General features: G+C 63.9%; 1 protein-coding gene across 2 annotated transcripts; it reads left to right on the top strand.

Annotated features, from left to right (window-relative positions):
- Positions 1-3,288: 3,288 nt before the first annotated feature.
- ZBTB42 (zinc finger and BTB domain containing 42) lies at positions 3,289-7,869 on the top strand. Of its 2 annotated transcripts, XM_061159545.1 has the most exons (2): positions 3,289-3,442; positions 4,533-7,869. In XM_061159545.1, exons 1-2 carry the CDS (start codon positions 3,417-3,419, stop codon positions 5,644-5,646), a joined length of 1,140 nt encoding a protein of 379 aa, XP_061015528.1. In that variant the 5' UTR covers positions 3,289-3,416; the 3' UTR covers positions 5,647-7,869. The 2 variants fall into 2 exon arrangements, with proteins under 2 accessions (XP_061015528.1, XP_061015527.1); XM_061159544.1 differs by lacking the exon at positions 3,289-3,442 and having other exon boundaries at positions 4,361-7,869.
- Positions 7,870-15,715: the final 7,846 nt, after the last annotated feature.

Genomic DNA, 15,715 nt, shown 5'->3' on the forward strand with positions numbered 1-15,715 from the left:
CTTAGCCTGGTTGGGAGGGGTGGGGTATAGACACTTCATCTGGGTCAGGGTAGAAGCAGCTGAGCACTCAGGACAGCGTCCACAGCTGACCCTGGGGCTCCGTCCCTTCCTCTTGGGGCTGAAAGAGAAGGACCAGGGACACTCGCTCCTCCGACAGAGGACGCAAACCTCTGGGCTTCTACCCTCAACACCCCCACCCTCCTGCCCCAGCCAGCTGTCCCAGCGCTGAATGTCCACCCCCATTCCCCTGTCTGCAGGGGCCAGGGGAAAGACCTGACCGGTCTGGGCTGCTGGGGCGCCTGACAAGCACTTGCCCCCAAACCCTCCCCTTGAGCCCCCTCTGAGACCATCCCCCTGGCCCCCACCCACCATTCCCCCAGGAGGGCTTTCCTCCGCACCCACCCCCCATCCTGGGTTGGCAATGCCAAGGAGAAGGCAGGGAAGCCCTGGTGGCCTCCAGGGGGACACTGGGGGCCCGGGAGGGCGCCCTCTCCTGGGTCCTGTGGTGACCCGCAGCCATCCTCGCCATCAGAAGACAGACAGCGCCTGGGCCAGGAGTGTCTCCGCAGTGGTCAGGCCTCCTCGGCCTGGCCCGTGTCCAGGCGGTGAGCCCCACAGCCCTTCCCTGCAGCATAGCTGGGAGCCGGCCCTGTGGCCAGAGCCTCTGCGGGCAGGCCCAGCGCCCTCTGGCCTCCGGAGGGCAGGCAGAGCCCCTCTCCTCTAGAACACCTCCCGCCCGTCCCCCCCTGAATGTCACTGCCCTGGCTGAGGCTGGGGCCACTCAGGAGCCCCTGAGGCAGATGTTGGCCACAAAAACTGCTGTACCGGCCTCCGGGGAGGGTGGCCACCTGCCCGTCCTAGAGCTAAGGGTCCTGCGGCCCTGTCACCTCCTGCAGCTGCCGGCCCTCAGGCAGGGCTCAGGGGCCCGAGGCCCAGGCTGCTTGGTCTCCGCAGCAGCTGCAGGGCGGGGCCTCGAGGCAGCTCCCGGGCCAGATGGCCGCCTGGCTGGCTGAGTCCAGCGACGTTCGGCCCCCGCCGTTGTGACAACCTCCTGCCACCCCTGTGCCTCAGGCCTCACCGGCCGCAGCAGGGACCCACAGGCCAGGCCCGCTGGCTGCCGCGTGCCCTCTCAGGTGGCCTGGGACGGCCCCTCCCAGGCCCGAAGGAGGCAGTAACCCAGGAAGACTGGAGACCTTCGGACCAGGAAAACACAGGGACCTCTCTCCCTGTCCCCTCCCCTGAGCGATGTCCGTCCTCTCTTAGCCACCCCTACCCAGCACACCCCCAGCCTCTTGCTGGCCGCATCCCCTGCTGCTGCATGGACCCCATTCCGTGCCCCATGACCTCCGTTAGGGCCCCAAGGAGCCCTTTGTCCCACCAGCCAGGCAGGGCAGGCCAGGACACTCTGCCCACCCCAGGGCCTTCTCTCCCAGCCTGGCTGGGGAGCTGTGTGCCCGGCCTGGGCAGGTGGGCACGTCAGAGCAGTTAGAATTAGGATGCGGGCACCTATGGACACTGGACAGACACCTCCGCCCTGCTTTCACTCAAGAGTCACGACTACCCCCCACCTTGTGCCCCACCAAGTCTCAGCAGCAAAGATCCAGTGGAGAGCGTGGCGTGGCAAGGTCACGTGACACGGGAGCTCCTTGGAGAAGGCGAAGGCCCCAAGAGGAGATCGTGGGATTGGGGACATCTGAGTGGGAGCGATCAAGAAGGCCCACTCCCGGCGGGGGCAGGGGGGGGGGTGCTGCTGGAGCAGAGACAGGACTGGGGAGGAGCCGGGAAGGGCTCTTGGGGAGACGTGTGTGGAACCTGAGGATTCACGAAAGGCCCCAGGGCCTTGCCATGTGCCGGGCCCTCCAGTTAATCTCCCCCTTTTCCATGTGAGAATATTAAGGTCTGAAGAGGTTAAGGGTCATGACCAAGGTTGGAAGGGGATAGAGGCAGGAATCTGAGCAAGACCCCGAGAAGTGGTCCCCTCTGGGTTCACTCTGACCTAACTTGAAATCAGCTACCCACACTGGGGTGGCGGCGGGGCGTGGAAGTGAAGGAAGGGGCTGGCCTCCTCAGGAAGGGGTCCCCAGAGTGCCTGGGCCCTGGGAGCCAGGGCAGTCTTGCTGACTCTGAGCACAGTGCAAGTCCAGGGTGCCAAGCCAAAGACTGCCAAATTTAGGAAATAAAAATGCAAGCTGCCCGGTGAAATCTGAATTTCAGATAAACAAGGAATCGATTTTAGTATAAGAATGTGTCTTTCCTTCCTCCAGACTTTAGGTCCTAACTGCAGTGGGCCCCAGGGCCTCTGGTCACTCTTCAGGCCCCCAGCCCACAAGAGTTTAAATAGGATCTCTGGAGCTCTACCACCCCCACCCCCCATCTCACAGTCAGGAACCCCGCTCCCAGGGGTCCTGGCCTCCCAAGAGCATGGCTAGGGGGCTTCCCACCGCGCCTTTCTGCCTCTTTGCCCTTGTATACCTGGCCGGCTGGGGTCCCGCCTTTGTAATCCAGCATCCCCCATCACCACCCCCACTTCTAGTCAAGGCCTCCTTTCTACTCTTGCGCCGAACCCCACCCCTGCCCACCCTCTATCTCCCGGGGTTCTGAGCTGCCAGACTTGGATCCTGGTTCAACCACTGCCTGCCTGCTGTGTGGCCCTGGCGCCTTCCTAACCAAAACCAGTGAGATAACGAGAGCGCCTCACTAAAGCAACGGGGCTGCTGGGACAGCTGAGCAGTGGTCCACAGCGCCTGCGTCCTGCTCTGCAAAGGCAGCTGGGAAGACTGCAAGCCAACAGTCACCCCACCTGGGGGTCCCAGCCTCTCCAAGTTCATCGCTCTCTGTTTTTCTCAGGCTCATTCCTTAACCCAGGACCTAGGTGTCCCCCCACACCTTCACGTGGTGGCCTTGCCCCTGAAAGGCCAACCCAGCTCCTTCAAGGTGTCATCTCTCCCAGAACACTCCCCCCTCACCCCTCCCAGCCCCCAGTCCGGCTCTGGGCTTTGGGTGCAGTCCCCTCTCTCTATCACTGCGATGGTCCCCTCACCCCATCACGCCTTCTGGGACCGGCATGGTCCCCAAGGCTCACAGCTCCGTGCACCTGGCTCCCAGCAGAGGCTGTGCTGGGTCCGCTGAGAGGATGGAGAGTGCCCAGTTTTGGAACACCAAGGTCGAGAACCCGCCCAAACGTCTGGAAAAGGGGCCCAGCTAAATTAAATTCAAAACGAGGCTTTCAACGAAAGGGGGTGTCATCTTCTCAATATGTACGACTGCCCCCGCCCCCTCCTCCATCCCAGGGCGGGCGCCCCGCGAGGTGGCCGCGCTTCCCGGCTGCGCCTTCGGGAGACTGGCGCCGGCACTGGCTGGGAGAGGAGCTGGTCCTCGGAAGGGGTCTCTTAACAGACGGGCGCAGTTGGGACCCCATGGGGGGGACCCCGAGGATGAAGCGGCAAGTATCGCGAGAGAGCCCCCTCCCCCGCCGCGTCCCGCGTCCCCTCCCACCCCAGCGCCCCAGATGGCGGCGCGCGGGGCCCGGCCGGGCGGGGCGGACAGGGAAGGGGCGGCGTGGGTGACCTCAGCGGTTCCGCCGCTCCGGGAAGTCGCCTCGGCCCGCCCCCTCCAGCCCCCGCCCCGAGTTTCGCTCTCTCCGGGGCGGGGCAAGCGGCGAGTGCTGCCGGGCCAGCCAAGTTGGAGCGCGCCCCGCCCGGCGCCCTCCCCGTCCCCGCGCCCTCCCCGCCGGGGCGCGCTGCCCGCAGCTCCGCACGCGCCGGGGCGGCACCGGGGAGGGCGCGCGGCGCGGGCAACGGCCGGAGAGGAGCTCGGGGTGGCGGAGGTGAGCGCGGGGGGCGGGCGCCCGGCACTGCCCGCCCCGCCCGCCGGCCCGCTCCCCGCGGCCGCGCTGCCTTAAATGGGGCCCCGCGGCGGCGGCGGCGGCGGCATCTGGCGGGCCGAGCGGCAGCTGGAGGCGGCGCGGAGGCGCGGACTAGGGGCGGCGGCGGCGGCGCGGCGACTCGGGCGTCGGGGGACGCGGTCGGCGGCCGCCCCAGAGTGAAGTTCAGGGGCGCCCGCGCGGGGAGGGGTGCCCCGGGCGGAGACGCGCGCAGGTTCGCGCGGCTCCGGCCCCCTTCGCTGAAGCCCCGGGACCCGCCCCCGCGGCGGAACAGCTCCTGTTTACTTTCGATCGAGTTTTTCCTGCTCGGGGCAGGTGCCCAGGGCGGCTCCGGGCGGGCAGCCGCGCGCGGCGCCCCGCGCCCCTCTCCCCGCGCTGCCCGCACCCGGGAAGGGCTGGCCGGGCGACTAGGGGGCGAGTGGCGGCCGCGGCGTCTCCAGGCGCGCTCACGGGCGTCCCGTTTGTGCCCAGGTGATGACCGCGGCGGCATGGAGTTCCCGGAGCACGGCGGGCGGCTGCTGGGCCGCCTGAGGCAGCAGCGCGAGCTGGGCTTCCTGTGCGACTGCACGGTGCTGGTGGGCGACGCGCGCTTCCCGGCCCACCGCGCCGTGCTGGCCGCGTGCAGCGTCTACTTCCATCTCTTCTACAGGGACAGGCCCGGGGGCAGCCGCGACACGGTGCGGCTCAACGGCGACATCGTCACGGCGCCTGCCTTCGGCCGTCTGCTGGACTTCATGTACGAGGGCCGCCTGGACCTGCGCAGCCTGCCCGTCGAGGACGTCCTGGCCGCCGCCAGCTATCTGCATATGTACGACATCGTCAAGGTCTGCAAGAACAGGCTCCGCGAGAAGGAGCGCGCGCTGCCCCCGGAGACGCCCGCCTCTGGGGCAGAGCTGCCGGGCCGGCCCCCGGGCCCTCTGTCTGCCTGGGCCCCCGCGCCCCCTCCAGCCTCTCTGAAGGCCAGGCTCCCTCCCGCTGGGCCAAAGGCCACCCGCCCTCCGCCCGCACCGGGACCTCCCCCCTGGCAGGCGCCTGGAGAGTCAGACCGGGCCCTGGACCTGTCGCTGAAGCCCGGCCCGAAGCGGCCGCCCGTCTGCCCACCCTGCGTCCTCCAGACCGCCCCCTGCCGCCAGAAGCAGCCCGGGACCCAGCCGGTGGTGAAGGAGGAGCCAGCCTCGGAGTCCGAGCCGGAGGACGGCTGCAGCAGCCCTCGGAGCGCCCACAGTCCCCTGCGGCCCCCCGGTGTTCCCGCGGCGGAGCCCCTGGCCCGGGGCTTGGGGCCGCTACCGGTCCGCGGGGTGGGCAGGGGGGCGCTGGGGCCCGAGGCGGAGCACGGGGCGCTGGAGGCCGCGCTGCGGCCGAGCGGGCGCCTCTGCCTCTGCCCGCTGTGCGGCAAGCTGTTCCCCGGCGCCCACGTGCTGCAGCCGCACCTCAGCGCCCACTTCCGCGAGCGGGACGGCGGCCGCGCGCGCCTCTCGCCCGACGGGGCGGCACCCACATGCCCGCTCTGCAGGAAGACCTTCTCCTGCACGTACACGCTGAAGAGGCACGAGCGTACGCACTCGGGCGAGAAGCCCTACACGTGCGTGCAGTGCGGCAAGAGCTTCCAGTATTCGCACAACCTGAGCCGCCACGCCGTGGTGCACACGCGCGAGAAGCCGCACGCCTGCCGCTGGTGCGAGCGCCGCTTCACGCAGTCGGGGGACCTCTACCGCCACGTGCGCAAGTTCCACTGTGGCTTGGTCAAGTCCCTGCTGGTGTGAGGGCCGACGGAGGGGCGGAGGGAGTGTGAGGCCTGGAGCTCAGCGGGAGAAGCCCCCAGGGCTGGGCCAGCCCAGCGGAAGGAACCCTGCTGCCCCGGGAAAATGGCCCCGTGGCAGGACTGGGAGCCGCCCGGGCAGCCTCCTCCAGCCTTGGCCCTCTGCACCAGCTCACTGTTGTCCCTGGACCTGCCTTGACCAGACACGGAACTCCTCCGTCCCCTCCAGTCTGTCCCAAGGAGCATCCGAAGGGTCTGAAGGGCCCGGGCTCCCCAGCGAGAGGAGGCCAGTGACCCTCCTCCCAGGCTTTCCTGATCGCCCCACAGGCAGGCCTGGGGCACCCTGTGAGCTTGGCACGCGCTCGGTGAAGGATGCCCGCTCACAGATGCTGTCAGTGTGAGTCCCGACGGGAGCGCGGACGGAACAGGCCGTTCCTGGCGGGTGGCAGCGGCAAGCCCTGCAGGGCCCTCAGGGCACAGCTGGCGTCCCAGGGGCGCGGCCCCAGCAGGAACCCTGGTGGCAGCAGCAGAACCAGCTGGGAGCAGGGGCTGCGGAGTTGCGGGCGCTGGGGAGGGAGGCAGGCCCTCCGGAGCTCCCGTCCTGCCCACACCGCAGCGCAGGGCAGAGAGTGGGGTTTGGAAACGTTTCTCTAGATACAGAAGGAGCCTCTGGAGGTTGCCAGATGTTGGCGCGTGGTCGCTGGGCCGTGCTGCTCCCCTGCCGGAGCGCAGGGACCAGTGCGCCTCCTGGCCTCCCCGGGGGCTGCCGAGGGGGGCCGGGAACGCAGCCACCCGCCTGGAGTATTCCCGGTCAGTGGTAGGCCTGACTTGGAGGTCATTTGTCCACCTGATCACGGTCTCCCTGGAGCTGCTGGTCATTGCCAGAGTGCTGGGGGGGGGGGGGGGGGCGGTGGACCAGAGGCTGCAGTTTGGATCAGAGCTTCCTTTTCCTATGGGGGGTCTGAATGAAAGCAGGCATTGCTGGGGCGGGGTGGGGGGAGGGCAGGTGGTCTCCAGGCAGTGGTCACAGGACGCCCCCCCCCACACCGCTTGCAGAGGCTGACACTCCTAAAAGGCAAAAGGCTGCTGCATTTGTGCTTGGTGGGGGCCCTCCGCCTCGTCTGCCTGCTCCTTGGCCAGGTCTCGCTGCTGGATCCCAAGGCAGTGGGTAGAGGTAGGGCCGCCCCAGGTTCTGGGGGTCCTGAAGGCGGCAGAGCCGCCCGGACTCCTAGTTTCCCCAGAGCGCGGGCTCTTTCTGCTGTGACTGGAAGTGGTGCTGAGGTCCGAGTTCAAGTTTAAATTATTGCTCGGCTCCTGACAACACTTGATGTCGTATTTATTCGTCTGCCTGTTCTGGAGTGAGGAGACACCATTGGCCTTTGCAGCAGGTGGACAGGAGGGGGCCGCCCCCCTGCAGGCCCTCAGCCCTCCCGGTGTGTGGGCAGCTGGCCTGCGGACCAGAGAGAGAACCAGGGGAAGGGGACCCCGCTTCTGATTGTCCTGGCTCCCGGGCCTGCACCTCTCGAAGGGCTGGTTGGACTGCACGCGTGGGTGATGTGCTCCATGATCAGATTTCCACGCGTGAGTGTGTGTGTGTGCATGTGTGTGTGTGTGAGAGAGAGAGTCTGCCTGTGTGGGCATCTGTGTCCAGCAAAGGCGGGGCCCGAGCCGGACCAGCACCCAAGCCCCCGCCCCAGCAGGCAGCAGGGAGATGAAGCCTCAGCCTTGGTTTTCCCCCCGGGGTTTCCACTGGGGAAGAAATTTATTTTCCCGGGGCAGGAAGCCTGTCCTGAGTTATCAACACTGGATTCATTGTTTTCTGCAAACAGTTACTGTGAAGTTAATGTAGAGAGAAGTGGTCAGTTTTATGTTTAACAACTGACACAGTTCAGATAATATATATATATATATATATATACACACACACACATATTTAAGACACAAACCGTTTGGGGTCGTGTCGCAGGAGCGTGTGTAGATAGACGCCTTGCTGGGGGCGCCTACTCTGTGGGGCCCTCCTGGACGGCCCAGCCTTCCGCCCCTCGGGCACCACTGCCCCTGGGTGGGGGTCCTCTGTGCCCGGAGGACAGTCGTTGGCGCTCAGCGTTCCGCGGGAGGACTTGCTGGCGCGCGCCCGCCTGCTGTGACGGTCTGGAAATCAGTGCTGTCTTCCCCTTTGCACGTCATCATCTCAGTGACAGTGATAATAAAGCCCACCCCAGGTGGAGCGGGCCGTGCTTATTCCTGGGGACACCAGTGCGTGTGGGAACTGGAAGTGCTGCTGGTCTTCGGGGGGACCCACCCGGGTGGGCGGTGGGCACGCCGGGAGCCCTGTCCCAGAGGCCACCTGCCGTGTATCCTGGGTGCAGTGGGCTGCAGCAGGCTGTGTACAGGTGATGGATCCTCATTCCCCAGATCTGTTACCTCGCCCCCACCCCAAATCCTGGGGAGTAGGATGCAGGTTGGGGCCTGCTGAGAGAGCTCGTGGCCTCTTACCTGGTGTAGGGGTGCTTTCTGAGGCCCCCAGCCCTCTGGTTCTGGGTCTTGTCCCCCTGCTCCAGAGGAAGTCCCATCCCCTGCCCCCCCTTCACCCTGTGCCTCTCCCCTCCCTCCACACCCCATTTGTACACCCCTGCCTCCCCCTGGGCAGGATGGACACTCACAAGAGGTGAGCAAGGCTGGGCGGGGGTCTCGTGCCCGCCACCCCCACCCCTACCCCGTGGCACCCAGCTTGATCTCGGGACGGCTGAGTGGGACCTGATCGGGCGGGTGGCTGGACAGGCTTGGCTGCTGGGGGTTCTAGGACCCATGAGCCAGCTCCAGCTGATAGAAGGGCTGATGGGCAGTCTGCATGGACATTTCAGCCCCCCTCCCCTGACAGGGGCCTGAAGCTGGTGGTTCCCTGAGCCTCCTCACCGGGCTCGGGGCAGATGGCCTTGAGTGTGTCTCTGGCCGTAGCACCCGCCAGGAAGAGCTGAGACAGACCCTGGAGGGGGTGGGGCTGGGAGCCCACACTTGCTGAGAGGACCCCGGAGGGTGCCCCGGGGTGAACTGGTACAGGAAGGGCTGCTGGTTCCTGGGCCTTCGAGTCTGGACCCTAGGTGCACGACGTCCTTGTTTCTGGGAGGCGGCACCTGCACCTTCCCTGCCCGGCCCAGCCTGCCTCTTAAGGAGCCTTCCTCCTGGACCGGAGCCACTGTCCTGCAGGGAGGCCCTGCCCTGTTCCCGGCTGGGCCCGTGACTCAGCCCGGGCCTTCTCAGAACCCAAAGGAGGCTGTTGCCGTGCCAACCCGGGCAGGGCAGGGCAGGGGGGCAGTCAGAAGGTACCTGGCGGGGCAGCTGACCAGGATGGGCTTCCAGGACCCCTCCTGCCAGCCTGGCTCTGCCCAGCCGTGCTCACACTCTGCCCCCCACACCTGGGGGGAGCATCCAGCCTAAGGCACATGGAGAGGCCTGGCTGGCCTGCAGTCGCAGAGCCAGTGGGTGGCAAACCCAGGCCCTCCTACAAAGCTCGCCTGCTGCCCCCCCGCTGGTGCTGGGCACACCCCTCCCCCTGGCGCAGTGTCTCTAGAGGCAGTGCTGAGGGGAGGCCTCAGGGGAGAGAGGGCTGCACAACCACAGCAGGGGAGCACTCAGGGTTAGGAGCGCATGGCACGGGTGCCCCCGGCTGCGGCCGCCCTGCGGAGGTGGCAGAGTGAGGGGCCATGTGCCAGTGGGTGCAGACATGTGGCGCCCAGGGCGCCCCAGGGAAGCTGCCGGCTTTGAGGCAGGGAGCGCCCGGGGCAGATCTGGCCAGCCTCAGGCCCCCCTCCCCAGCTTCCTTTGCCCCCCACCCCGGGCTCAGCGAGCTGCCCGCAACCCCCCCCCCAACCCCTCCCCTGGCCTCGCTGCTCCCAGCACTCGTGCCCGCCGGTGGGTGAGGTTCACCTTCAGACCCTCAGGACAGACACACAGGCTTCTGACCCACCAGCTCCATCCCCACCTCCCAGCCTGGAGGAGGAGGGGGGCACCCCAGCTGTCCAGCCTCTGCCCCGTCCCCTGGCCCAACACTGCTCACCCTTCTCCACAGCCCCAACCCCGCCCGGCCACGGTCACTGCCATCGTCACGGCGCCTCCCTTCCACACCCCCTCCTCCGCGTCCACAGTCACCTCCACCCACCCTTAAGGCGGGGGCCCCCCCAGGACCCCCCATCGAGGCCAGTTTCCAAGCTGAGGGCCTGGAGCTGAGCAGCCGCAAGCCGAGGAGAGGCAGAAACACTGCAGCCCTCCCAGCGGCACGGGAGGTCCGTCCAGGGCCTTCTCCGCCCGTCGCCTCCCCCCACCTGCTCGGAAGGGCAGACGTCTGTGCCCTCCCCACCCGGCCGGCCACCTGGCCTCCCAGCACCTGCCCCCAGGACCCGTCCTCTCCCGCCTCTGAGCCCTCGCAGGGGAACAAGGCACCGTGGCAGACAGCTGCTGAGGGGAGCCTGGGCACGGCCAGCGGGCATGCGGTGGCACTGCTGCTGACGATGCCAACCTGGAGGACGGCGCAGGACTTGGCCCCAGTGCTCCCTGGGGCGGGGGAGCCCGTCCCCACAGTGCTGGCCGTGGTGGGGGGAGTGGGACCTGCCGGCAGTTGGAGGGGCGTCACCGTCGGGTCCCAGGCCTCCTGGGCCACCATGCCCCCCGGCCTGCCTTCTCCATCCTGCAGCTGCCCCTGCCCAGCCCCGGGGGGCTCCAGAGGGTGGGAGGTGGTGGGCAAACCCCAGCAGCCGCGGAGGAGTCCAAGGACAGCTGGTTGCAGGGCCAGGGACCGGCGGGGGCAGTTCAGAGAGGAAGCTGGCTGCACTGACTCGTCCAGGCGCCCCAGCCACAGCTCCAGCTGGGTCAGCAGGTAGCCCCGTAGGGAAGTCCGGCTCTGGGGCAACCAGAGCTCGCCCCCCTGCGTTGGGATTCAAATGGGTTTGTTTTCAACAGTTGGAACAGAAATCTGTGTACAGAGAAAGCCCATTTCCTTTCCTTCTTCAGCAGACAACTGGGGCCTCGAAAATTAGGTTCTGGAGCCAATTCCAGTGTGTGTGTGTGTGTGTGTGTGTGTGTGTGTGTGCGCGCGCGCGCGCATATGTGTATGTGTGTGCACGCACATGTGTGCATGCATGCGTAAACGTGTGCTGCGGGTGTGTGTGCATCTCCATACATATGTACATGTGTGCGCACATGTGTGCGTGCATGTGTAAACGTGCACTGCGGGTGTGTGCATGTGCACGCACACACGTGTGCATCGGTGTGTGCACGTGTGTGTGTGTCTTGGGGGGGGGTTGTTCCCACCCCTCCGACAAGCAGTGCTCCAGTACCAGCTGGGTGTCCTACAACTCAACCCCATTCAGACACTGTCTACCCAGACACAGCTCGGATCCATGATTAAGGGTTCAGCCCCACAAGACAGTCCTGCCCCCCCCAATTCTGATGCTAGTCCCAAGCCCAGCTTGTCACCTGTACCTCTAACCCTTGGGTTATGGAGCAGAGGCTCCCCTGACCCCAGCAAAACAGATTATTAGATCTTTCATTTCTTAAAAAAAAAAAAAAAGGATATAGTTCAGGGTCAGCCAGGCAGTTCCTGGGGCAAGGTGTAGGGGCAGCTGTGAGCTTCCAAGCTCCCTCTGGTTGAGCCACTCGCCCTGAACCTCCGTGGGCTGACCAGCCGGGACGCCCCTGAACCTCATCCTGTGGGGGCTTCATGGAGGCTTCGTGCCTGGGCGCAATTGATTAGATCATTGACCGTGGAAGGTCGATTCCATCTCCGCTGCCCCACTTCCCGAGAGGTCAGGGGGTGGGGCTATCATCCAAGGTTGGCCCTCCTGGCAGCCCCACCCTCAGCGGCCTCCAGTCACCTCCTTCACAGGGCAGATGACAGCTCGATGAGTTTCTTCACACAGGAACTGCCGAGGGTTTCAGGAGCTCTGTGCCAAAGACAGGAATGAAGACCAAATATGTATGTTTCTGTTTTTTTGGTTGTGCCACGTGGCTTGTGGGATTTTAGTTCCCTGACCAGAGATTGAACTCGGGCTTGGGCAGTGAGAACGCAGAGTCCTAATCCCTGAGCTGCCAGGGAATTCCCTGTAGTTCTCATTGTGAATCATAAACCACATCCTGTCCTGTGTCTTCGCTGGTACTGCGGGTTGGCTAGCACTGCCCTCACACAGCACCGCAGGGGGGCTTGGACCCCCAGCGTCACTGCTCACACCCTGGAGCCTGGGACCCCGGATCCAGGAGCACAGGGCCAGCTCCTCCTGCAGCCTGTCTCCGTGGGGTGCAGACGCCGTGTCCTCATGTGGGCTCCCCTCTGTGCCTGTCTCTGCCCTCACCTCCTCTTACGGGGTCTCCAGTCAGACTGGATGAGGGCCCACCCTGGGACCCCAGTTCACCCTCATCCCCTCTTTGGAGACCCTGCCTCATAATGCAGTGATGTTTGAGCTCTGGGGTCAGGGTCTGCACGATCTGAATTTGGGGACACAGTCTAGCCCCATACCTTTGGTGTTTCAGAAAGGCATGGAGGCTGGCAGACCCCAGCCCAGGAGCAGGGAGGCTCAGATCCCATCCTGGCCCTGCCCAGATCCAGACGAGCCACCACAGTCTTCTTGGAGGTGAAGTCTATTGGTGTTTCCCTTTTGCCCTCCAGCCCACAGGCCAGCGGCTGCAAGGCATTCAGAGCCACAGCTCTGCGGATGTCACCCTCCCCAGGAGCCCACAGGCTGAACCCTGTTCTGCCCACACCCTCCCCAGGGGCCACAGCCCTCGAACTCCCCCTCCCTCGGTCCATCGCACGGCAGCCTCCCCCGCCCCAAGGCAGCCCACATGGATTCTGCTTCCTCGCAGGGGGCACAGACAGACCTTTTCTCCCATCAGTCCCCACCAGCCGGCCAGGAATGGAGGCACATTTCTCCATCACTCCTTACAAGACCCCAGCCCTCCCGGGTCTCAGGCGTCCAGGTAGAGCCCCTCCTTTCCTCACACCTCTGGGCTCTCGGCCCACTGTCCCTCCTCCATCTCCACCTCCAGGTGCCAAGGCCCCCAAGGCTCAACCCTGTGCAGGAAACGCAGCCAGTGCCCCGCCCTGGGCTCCCAGGCCTCTTCCCTGCCCCCTCAGCCCCACCCCTGCCTCTGTCACCACGAGTAAGGGCATCTGCTCTAGGACTCCTTCCCTCCCCACTGACCTGATCAAGCTTTACTAATAATTCAGCCTTGCAGCTATGAACCCACCAAACTTGTCATCTCCTCACCACACCTCCCCTGCACCCCTCTTTATTCACTGCCCCTGCCCAGGCCTTGAGCCACTGGCCCTCTTTTTTGATCAAACTCTGGGGCAAAACTGAAACCTGGGCAGCTGTAAATATTCCCTTCACTGTGACATCCTCCAAAAAGGCAGGGCTGATGGCTCCAGGACTCGTGAACATCTACGTGACCTCCTTCACACCCGTATCATAACAGAGAGAGATGCAACCGAACCTCACAGAGTTTGCACCACTGGGGAAGCACGGCTAGACTACCTCTCTGCTCAGTCGCTCAGTCATGTCCAACTCTGCGGCCCCGTGGACCGCAGCACGCCAGGCCTCCCTGTCCACCACCAACTCCTGGAGCTTGCTCAAACTTATGTCCATCGAGTCGGTGATGCCATCCAACCATCTCATCCTCTGTCGTCCCCTTCTCCTCCTGCCCCCAATCCCTCCCAGCATCAGGGTCTTTTCCAATGAGTCAGTTCTTTGCATCAGGTGGCCAAAGTATTAGAGTTTCAGCTTCAACATCGGTCCTTCCAAAGAATATTCAGGACTGATTTCCTTTAGAACAGACTGGTTGGATCTCCTTGCAGTCCAAGGGATTCTCAAGAGTCTTCTCCAACACCACAGTTCAAAAGCATCAATTCTTCGGCACTCGGCTTTCTTTGTAGTCCAACTCCCACATCCATACGTGACCACTGGGGAAACCATAACTTGGACTAGACAGACCTTTGTTGGCAAAGTGATGTCTCTGCTTTTTAATATGCCATCCCCTACCCCCACGGAAAGTAGTGAGACATGCTGGGCAAAAAAATAAAAAGGTATGTTTAGAGTAACAGTCAGAAGGCAGTGGAGAGCGGGTGAAGCAGAACCTGGACAGGAGCCCATCTTTGAACAACAAACACTGGCCAGCCAGACGTGTGTTTGTGGCCACAGGGTCACCAGACACGTCCCAGGGGAAGACACACATCAACGGCTGAGCGGCGCACGGAAGAGCGTGAAACTCACAAAGCCACAGGGAGCCGTCACCGCACCCCGTCCTGAAAGTCGGTGAGGGACACCACCGAGTGTGGATGGAGACGTGGAGCAACCAGAGCATTCCCACGCCGCACGGAAGACGGACTGAGCTTCTGATGAAGGTCAGCATGTGCCCATCACTGGAGGAAGCGAGTCCGCTCCAGAGCGTGGCCCAGGAGAGCTCACACACGCGTGTGCAAAGGGACCTAACTCATGTTCACAACGGGGCTTCCCTGGCAGCCAGAGGATTGGATTCAGCGCTCCCACTGCAGGGCGCATGGCTTCAACCGGGCAACCAAGATTCCACATCCCTCGAGGCACAGCCAGAGTGTTAAAAATTTTTAAAGCCTTAAAAAATGTTCACAGTGGCTTTCCCATATTACCCGGAAACTAGACGTGGCCTGAACGTGCGTGAGTGTGACCGCCGCACACTCACACCACGGGGTGAAACAGACCCAAAGGGAACCGGCGAATGAGGCGTGCCGTGGGTGGACGTCATCGTCCCCAGGATGCCGTCCAGGAGCTCCAGGGCAGGCGGAGCTGTCTGGGGCGGGGGGACCAGCAGGATGGCAGCTGGGCAGAGGAGGGCAGGCCGGGCAGAACACAGGGCATGTGCGGGTGACGGACATTTCCAGCTTTATCTGGGGGTGTGCCATGCGGGTGCAGCTGTTTGTCAAGATTTACAGTTAATCTTTGTGTCTTTCTGCAGGTGTGCTGTTAAGACTGTGAGACAGTCGTGGGAAGACAAGTGCAGTTGGGGGTCTGGACACAAAGCGAACGGTGGAAGGACGGGTCGCTGAGACTCGTGATGGGTGCAGGGAGTTCAGTGCACCGCTGTATCTGAGATTTCATGAAATAGGTGTTTAGAGCGGGGGGAAAAAAAACAACAATGCACAGGTACATTCTGCCTCAGCCTGGCGAAGCTAACAGCCTGGCACCACCCTTGCTCGGGGCAGCTGTGGGCAGCAGCACTGGCACACGGGATGGGCAGGGTGCCGGCTGGCACATGTCTGTTGTGGAAGGCCACTTGACAACTGCTGTCCACGTCACCAGCACGTGTGCTGGACCCAGGCGCTCTAGGAATCTGCCCTACAGATAAGTGCACAGGAGCGCCGAGTGGCTGACGTGTGAGAGTCTTCATCAGAACCACGCTGCTGGAAAAGGCTCCGATGTCCAGGGGCAGGGGCCGGGTTAGTGACACCACGGCCGACACGCTGGACAGAATACGTCACAGCCACGGAGTGCAGGCGCCCCATGTGGGGCAGGGTGATCTCCGCGCTGTGAGGTGAACCTCGGAAGTGCAGAGGGATGCTGGCCACCCTCCCCGTGTAACTCCAGGGCACCTGTGCACGGCAACATCGTTCGGATGTGTGTAAGGTCTCTGGCAGGATACTCAAAAAGTAGCTAACTTGATAGCTATTTTGATCACTCGTGGGGCTGAAAGTTGGTGTCTGGTGTGGGAAGTTGGGGGGGGGGGTCCTCCCAGGGGGCCCTAGTGGTAAAGAGGCCACCTGCCAACGCAAGAGACGTGAGAGACGGGGGTTCCATCCCTGGGTCAGGAAGATCTGGGGAAGAAAACAGCAACCCACTCCAGTACTCTTGCCTGGAGAATCCCATGGACAGAGGAGCCTGGTGGGCTACAGTCCATGGGGTGGAAAGAGTTGGACACAACTGAAGTGACTTTGCATATGTATGTGGGAAGTGGAAGACCTTTTTAAATTTTTAATCACCTTACCAATCATTTGTTCCCAGTTCAAATGTTAATTAAAACATAAACTTCTTTATCCCACAACTCCTTCCACT

The sequence above is a fragment of the Dama dama genome, chromosome 13 (assembly GCF_033118175.1).
Source record: "Dama dama isolate Ldn47 chromosome 13, ASM3311817v1, whole genome shotgun sequence".
NCBI lineage: Eukaryota > Metazoa > Chordata > Mammalia > Artiodactyla > Cervidae > Dama > Dama dama.